The 8,117-nt window shown below is 50.1% G+C and overlaps 1 protein-coding gene across 1 annotated transcript in view; it reads right to left on the bottom strand.

Moving 5' to 3' along the window:
* Positions 1-1,256: 1,256 nt before the first annotated feature.
* CLN3 (ceroid-lipofuscinosis, neuronal 3) overlaps positions 1,257-8,117 on the bottom strand; it is a 27,136-nt gene continuing 20,275 nt past the window's right edge. Inside the window, 7 exon segments of the mRNA XM_011982364.1 lie at positions 1,257-1,614; positions 1,716-1,856; positions 6,048-6,141; positions 6,270-6,325; positions 6,420-6,488; positions 6,569-6,615; positions 8,004-8,092. Coding sequence (XP_011837754.1) covers positions 1,495-1,614; positions 1,716-1,856; positions 6,048-6,141; positions 6,270-6,325; positions 6,420-6,488; positions 6,569-6,615; positions 8,004-8,092 — 616 coding nt within the window. The 3' untranslated portion in view covers positions 1,257-1,494.

Genomic DNA, 8,117 nt, shown 5'->3' on the forward strand with positions numbered 1-8,117 from the left:
CTCCGCCTCCCGGGTTTATGCCATTCTCCTGCCTCAGCCTCCTGAGTAGCTGGGACTATAGGCGCCCGCCACTATGCCCGGCTAATTTTTTTGTATTTTTAGTAGAGACGGGGTTTCACCGTGTTAGCCAGGACGGTCTCGATCTCCTGACCTTGTGATCCGCCCACCTCAGCCTCCCAAAGTGCTGGGATTACAGGCGTGAGCCACCGCGCCCGGCTAACAATTTATACTTTTTACTGTGTATATAAACTGTACCTAATAACAGGACTATAGGCCAGGAGCAGTGGCTCATGCTTGTAATCTCAGTACTTTCGGAGGCCGAGGCAGGATTGCTTGAGCTCAGGAGTTCAAGAGCAGCCTGAGTAACACAGGAAGATCGCATCTCTACAAAAAAAAAAAAATTACCTGGGCTTGGTGTCGTGCACTTGTAGTCCCAGCTACTTGGGAGGCCAAGGTGTGAGGATTATTTGAGTCTAGGAGGTCCAGGCCACAGTGAGCCATGACTGTGCCACTGCACTTCAGCCTGGGTGACAGAGTGCAACCCTGTCTCTAAAAATAAAAAAAATAATAAAAAATAAAATGCCTCAGCAGGGTGTGATGGAACAGTGAGTGGATAGATTTGATGGGGGCTGGACTACATGATAAAGCAACTGTAACAAAATGTTAACATAGAACCTGGTAGTGCACACTCAGGGTGATTCACTGCACAATTCTTTCCACTTCTCTGGAAACTTTCATGCTGGAAAGAATGTCCAACATGATTGTTTATAGATTGTACCATACAATGAATGCATGAATGAATGAATACATAAGGCCTAAAAATGGCAGAGGCCAGGCACAGTGGCTCAGACCTGTAATCCCAGCACTTTGGGGGGGCCGAGGCGGATGGATCACCTGAGGTCATGAGTTTGAGACCAGCCTGGCCAACATGGCAAAACGCCATCTGTACTGAAAATATAAAAACTGGCCGGACGTGGTGGTGCACAGCTGTAATCCCAGCTACTCGGGAGGCTGAGGCAGGAGAATTGCTTGAACCGGGAAGTGGAGGTTGCAGTGAGCCGAGATCGCGCCACTGCACTCCAGCCTGGGTGACAGAAGGAGACTCTTGTCAAACAAAACAAAACAAAAAAAAACAAACAAAAAGAGAGAAATCTGCTGACATACCTTCTTGATGCTGTCTATATATAGGAAAGTAGTCATGTATTACTTTTATAATAAAAGTATTTTCTTTTTAGAGACAAAAACAGCACAAGAAGTTCATGGATAAAATCGGCATTTATTCAGAGGGCATGATGCCAGGAAGAAGCTCCCTGAGCGGGAGACAATGGCTAGCCCCCCCTGCAAGGGGACCAAGGTCTCAGCCCTTCCCTACTCCCAGCCCTGCTGGAAAGGCCAGGAGCACAGTTCGTGGAGGGGCTCTAGGGTGGGCCTGGGTATGTGACCTGCCCCTCTGCCCACAGGTGAGTGTGACCTGCGTCCCAAGGATCCCGAGTATCAGGAGAGCTGGCAGAGGAAGTCGTGCAGAGGCAAAGCCAGGAGCCCCGACAGGGAGATCCCCAGCGTGTCAGAGATGCAGGTGGCCGCCATTGCAAACTCCCGGTGCTCATCACTGGTCTGGGAGGGCAGAGAGCAGGGGTGAGGCTTCAGTCCCAGACATCCCTGCCCTGGGTGTCCCTGGACAGGCCACCCACAGCCCTTGCCCGGCTGGTGCTGACCTCCAGGGCGATATTGTGGAAGGTGTTCACGTAGGCTGCGCCTCCCAGGAGCCCCTCATACAGAATGATCAGGAAGATGAAGTAGATGCTTGGCAGAAAGCCGAACCACACGTCCGCCAGCAGGAATGCCAGGTTGAGGCACTGTGAGCAGAGGGAGAGGCTGAGCCTGGGCCCAGGGTGGGGCAGGGAGGGAGAGGGGACCTCTCCTCCAGGGGCCCTTGGTTCTAGGAGATACTGGTGAAGGAGAGGGCTGCTGGGCCTAGATAAAATCTCAACACCAGCCCAGGGTGGTGGCTCACACCTGTAATCCCCAGCACTTTGGAAGGCTGAGGCAGGCAGATCACCTGAGGTCAGGATTTCGAGACCAGCCTGGCCTGGTCTCTGCTAAACATGGTAAAACCTCATCTCAACTAAATACAAAAATTAGCTGGGTGTAGTGGTCCTGTAGTCCCAGCTACTTGGGAGGCTGAGGCAGGAGAATCGCTTGAACCTGGGAGGCGGAGGCTGCAGTGAGTCAAGATTGCACCACTGCACTCCAGCCTGGGCAAGAGAGAGAGACTCCATCTCAAAAAAAAAAAAAACCCAAAAATGCCAACCTCAGCCTGGTGCGGTGGCTCACGCAGGTAATACCAGCACATTGGGAGACCGAGGTGGGACGATCACTTGAGGCCAGGAGTTTGAGACCAGCCTGGGCAACATAACAAAACTCCGTCTCTATAAAAAATTTAAAAATTAGTTGAGCGTGGTGGCATGCACCTGTAGTCCCAGCTACTCGGGAGTCTGAGCAGAATTGCTTGAACCCAGGAGGTGGAGGCTGCAGTAAGCTATGACTGTGTCACTGTACTCCAGCCTGGGTGACAGAGCAAGATCCTGTCTCAAAAAACAAACAAACAAACAAACAAAAAACCCGGAGGTTTCCTAAAGGAAGTGGGACCATTGAAACCAGGATTTCTCAATTGCAGCACTCTTGGCATTTGGTGCTGGTCGTTCTGTGTGGTGAGAGCTGTTCTGTGTACAGCAGTGCATTTAGCAGCATCCCTGGCCTCTGCCCACTAGATGCCCATAGCATCCCTTAGTTGTAACAACCAAAGAATGCCTGCAGACGTTGCCCAACATCCCCTGGGCAGCAAAACTGCCCCTGTTTGAAAAACCACTGGTTCACTACGGTAAAACAAGGTGGGAGTAGGCGGGCATCCTATTCAGCTGGGCTTGAACTCCTGGCCTCAAGCAGTTGCTGCCCCTCTGCCTCAGCCTCCCAAAGTGCTGGGATTATAGGCAGGAGCCACGGCACTTGGCCAGGAAGCCTCCTTGATCCCCACCCCAGGGTGTAGGTCCCACCTCTGTATCCCAGTCTCTCAGGGAGGTGCCATTCTCCTAGCCATGCCACGTTGCCTCTTGTGCAGTGTGTAGGCCACCTCCTGGCGGTTCATACTTTTCGTACATGTAAACATCGCCTGGGGATCTAGGTACAAATGCCCCAAGCAGGGCTTACCCTAGAGGTCCTAATTCATTAAATCTGAGGTGGACTTAAAGCTGAGCATTAAAAAGGACACACCCCTAGCCAGGTGTGGTGGTTCACGCCTGTAATCCCAGCACTTTGGGAGGCCAAGGTGGGTGGATCACCTGAGGTCAGGAGTTCAAGACCAGCCTAGCCAACATGGCGAAATCCCATCTCTACTGAAAAATACAAAAATTAGCCAGGTGTGGTGGCACGTGCCTGTAATCCCAGCTACTCAGGAGGCTGAGGCAGGAGAATCGCTTGAATCCCAGAGGCGGAGGTTGCAGTGAGCTGAGATCACGCCATTGCACTCCAGCCTGAGCAACAAGAGTGAAACTCTGTCTCTAAAAAACAAAACAAAACAAAAAATTTTCCGGGCGTGGTGGCGTGCACCTGTAATCCCAGCTACTCGCAAGGCTGAGGCTTGAGAATTGCTTGAATGTGGGAGGCAGAGGTTGCAGTGAGCCAAGATTGCACCACTGCATTCTAGCCTGGGCAATGGAGCGAGACTTTATCTCAAAAAAAAAAAAAAAAAAATTATAGCTAAAAACATGTAGCTTAAAACCATAAGCTACATATTTCAGTGGTATCTAGAAGCACCCCAAGTTATAAATCTGGGGTTTTGTGGGTACAAACCCTGGGCTTGCAGCACTGCTCAGATAAATAAGGCAGAAGGTTGGAGGATATTTACATGCTTTTGCCATAATATTAAAGTGTAATTTTTTTTTTTCTTTTTTTTTTTTTTTTGAGATAGGGTCTCACCCAGGCTGGGATACGGTAGCATGATTATGGCTCACTGCAGCCTGGAACTCCTGGGCTGAAGCGATCCTCCCGCCTCAGCCTCCCAAGTAGCTGGGATTACAGGTGAATGTCACCACACCCTGTTTTTTGTAGAGATGGGGTCTCATGACGTTACCCAGGCTGCTCTCTCAAACTCCTGGGCTCAAGCAATTCTCTCGCCTGTTTTGTATTTTTTTTTTTTTTTATAGAGATGGGGGTCTCATTATGTTGCCCAGTCTGGTCTCAAGCTCCTGGCTTCAAGTCAGCCCCCCACCCTAGCCTCCAAAAGCATTGGGATTATAGGTGTGAGTCACAACACCTGGCCTAAAGTATAATCTCTATTTCTGTATTTTGCTATCACAGAATTGAATTCCTAAGGTTTTTTTTTTTTGGAGATGGAGTCTTGCTCTGTGTGGCCCAGGCTGGAGTGCAGTAGTGCGATCTCAGCTCACTGCAACCTGCATCTCCCAGATTCAAGCAATTCTCCTGCCTCAGCCTAGTGAGTAGCTGGGATGACAGACAGATGCCACCACGCCCGACTAATTTTTGTATTTTTAGTAGAGACGGGGTTTCACTGTGTTGGCCAGACTGGTCTCGAACTCCTGACCTCAGGTGATTCGCCTACCTCCGGCTCCCAAAGTGCTGGGATTACAGGTGTGAACCACCACTGGCGGAGTTCCTAAATTTCAAGGGCAGAGGACTTTCCTGTCACAGTTGACAGTTTATTGTAACAGTGACCTCCAGGGACTGTGGATTTGTAACCTTGAAACAATGAATACTGGTTATATGAAACTCCTTTTATTCGACTGTTGTAAGGAAGGGTGTTTGTGCCCTTAAAGCTGTAAACTACTGTTTACCAAGGGCAGTGGAATTTGCTCACCACCCTTAAGATAAATAACCCATTGACTACAAAGTCACCAATTCTATTATAATTAACTATCTAGAATAAAGGAACTGCACATTTTCTTATAGTTAGAAACATCATTTGAAAGCCTGTCTCTTTGCATGAGGTAAGTGACCTATGATCACGCCACTGTACTCCAGCCTGGGCGACAGAGGAAGGTCCTGACTTTTTCTTTCTTTCTTTTTTCGTTTTTGGGGAGACAGGGTCTCGTTCTGTTGCCTAGGCTGGAGTGCAGAGGCATGACCTTGGTTCACCGCAGCCTTGACCTCATAGGCTCAAGTGATCCTCCCACCTCAGCTTCCTAGACTACAGGTGTGCACCACCACACCTGGCTAACTTTTGTAGAGATGTGATTTTGCCATGTTGCCCAGGCTGGACTTGAACTACCAGGCTCAAATGATCCACCTGCCTCAGCCTCCCAAAGTGCTGGGATTACAGGTATGAGCCACCTGGCCCAGCCCAATCACCACACGGCTTAACACACACACACACACACACACACACACACACACACACACACAATACAAAACCTTGTTCTTCCATTCTTTCTTTCATCTCTATTTCTTACAATTACTCTGAAAAATAGGTATTGGCCACACCCAATTTATACATGAGGAAATTGCGGCTCAGAGTGGTTCTGAGACCTGCCATAAGTCACTCAGTGGCTGAGTAATGAAGCTCGGTTTTGCTTGGCTCCTGAGGCTATACATTTTACATGGAGCCCTGCTGGACTTCGGTTCCCTGTGCTAAGAAATGATAGTGTACAATTTCCACTTCCCTGTCATCCCAGCACTTTGGGAGGCTGAGGCCAGCACATCACCTGAGGTCAGGAGTTCAAGACCAGCAAATATGGCAAAACCCCACCTCTACTAAAAATACAAAAATTAGCCAGGTATGGAGGTAGGCGCCTGTAATCCCAGCTACTCGGGAGACTGAGGCAGGAGAATCACTTGAATCCGGGAGGCAGAGGTTGCAGTGAGCCAAGATTGCACCACTGCACTCCAGCCTGGACGACAGAGTGAGACTCTGTCTCAAAAAACAAACAAACAAACAAACAAAAACTACACTTCCTACTGATAGTGGGAAGCAGGGGAGTTTGGGGAAGCTGGGAGCCAAGGTGGGAACGGAGTGAGGGGCAGGGGTTTGGTACCTGCAGCAGGGCCAGGGCCCAGGTGAAACGGATGTGACAGCAGCGGAGAGAAGAGCGGGAGGCAAAGACGCCTGCCTGGTACAACATCTGGTACCTGAGGTTAGGGTAGGGAGTAGGAGAGGAGGCTCCTCCAGGGACCATCCCACTCCCCCGGGTCCCTACTGAGCAGGGCAGCCCCATCACCACGGCGCCCTCCCAGCCCGCCGCCCTTGCTCCTCTTACCAGCGGTATTGCTGAGCGTGACTCAGGGAAGTGTTCCGGAAAAAGAGGAGTTCAAACTGCAGCAAAGACCAGACAGGGGAGATGGATGGGGCTGTGTGGGTCCCAGCCTCAGTCACCACCTCCACACCCCTCCCAGCACCCCTCACTCACAAGTCCCTGGTTGATGAAATATTCGGCAAAGTAAACCACGACCAAGGGGACAATGTACCACAGCAGACCCTGGAAAAGGCAGAAGATGTAAGTGGGGGGCCCGGAGGTGAGCAACCCCCATGGGGACACACCCCAGCCACCATCCGAACCTTGAACACTGTCCACCTTTCCCGAAGGGAGAGGCTGGAGCTGGAGCCTGCAGCGGAACAGAAAGAGAAGGGCACATGAAGTTTTCACACTGAAGACTCGGCAAAGAGGCGCCGGTGTGACAGAATTAACCAGACCACGCAACAGTGGGAAGTGACTTACATGCCACTGGATTGGATGTAACAAATTTTAAGAATTGTTAAAATGTTAAAATTTGTTAAAATGTCTGGGCGCAGTGGCTCACGCTTGTAATCCCAGCAATTTGGGAGGCTGAGGTGGGTGGATCACCCACCTCAGGAGTTCAAGATCACCCTGGCCAACATGGAGAAACCCCATCTCTACTAAAAACACAAAAATTAGCCGTGTGTGGTGGCGGGTGACTGTAATCCCAGCTACTCAGGTGGCTGAGGCGGGAGAATCACTTGAACCTGGGAGGCAGAGGTTGCAGTGAGCTGAGATTGCGCCATCGCACTCCAGCCTGGGCAACAAGAGTGAAACTCCGCCTGTAATCCCAGCACTTTGGGAGGCCGAGACGGGTGGATCACAAGGTCAGGAGATCAAGACCATGGTGAAACCCCGCCTCTACTAAAAATACAAAAAATTAGCCGGGCGCGGTGGCGGGCATCTGTAGTCCCAGCTACTCCGGAGGCTGAGGCAGGAGAATGGCGTGAACCCGGGAGGCAGAGCTTGCAGTGAGCCGAGATCACGCCACCGCACTCCAGCCTGGGCGACAAAGCGAGACTCCGTCTCAAAAAAAAAAAAAAAAAAAAAAAAAAAAGAGTGAAACTCCGTCTCAAAAAAATAAAATAAGATAAAAAAAATAATAAAATGGTAAACTTCGAGTAATATACATACTTTTTACCATGATGAAAAAAAAAAACCTCACCAGGTGAGACCTCTTCATGTCTCTTTTTAAATTGTTTTTATTTTTTGAGACAGAGTCTCACTCAGTTGCCCAGGCAGGAGTGCAGTGGTGCGATCTCAACTCCCTGCAACCTCCGCCTCCTGGTTCAAGCTTATCCCTTTGAACACTTCCAAAGGATCACTTGAGCTAGAACATCCCAGCTTATCCCCACCGCAGGACCTCAGCACTTGTGATTGGAATGCCTGGCACATGGTAAGTACTCAATTAATACCTCTCTATCCCTCCCTTTCTTTTCTTTCTTTCTTTTCTTTTTTATGACAGGGTCTTGCTCTGTTGCCCAAGCTGGACTCAAACTCCTGAGCTCAAGAGATCCTCCTGCCTCAGCCTCCCAAAGTGCTGGGATATTATAGGCGTGAGCCTCTGTGCTGTGCCTCAACAAGTATTTCTCAAATAGACAAAGGCTTTTCCCATAACCAGTACACTCACTCTCTTTCCCCTCATAACTGTGTCCATTGCAGAGAGGAAAAGGCCAAACCCAGAGAGAAAGTGACCTCTCTAAGGGTGTCTCCTACCTGGCTTCGACTCCGGGGCCTCGGTTCTTATGAGGGGCTGCCGGGCTGAGCTCTCCACCTCTTCTTCCCCTCCAGGGGCAAAACCCCACCTCTACTAAAAATACAAAAATTAGC

This window comes from Mandrillus leucophaeus, unplaced genomic scaffold (assembly GCF_000951045.1).
Source record: "Mandrillus leucophaeus isolate KB7577 unplaced genomic scaffold, Mleu.le_1.0 Scaffold24, whole genome shotgun sequence".
Classification (NCBI taxonomy): domain Eukaryota; kingdom Metazoa; phylum Chordata; class Mammalia; order Primates; family Cercopithecidae; genus Mandrillus; species Mandrillus leucophaeus.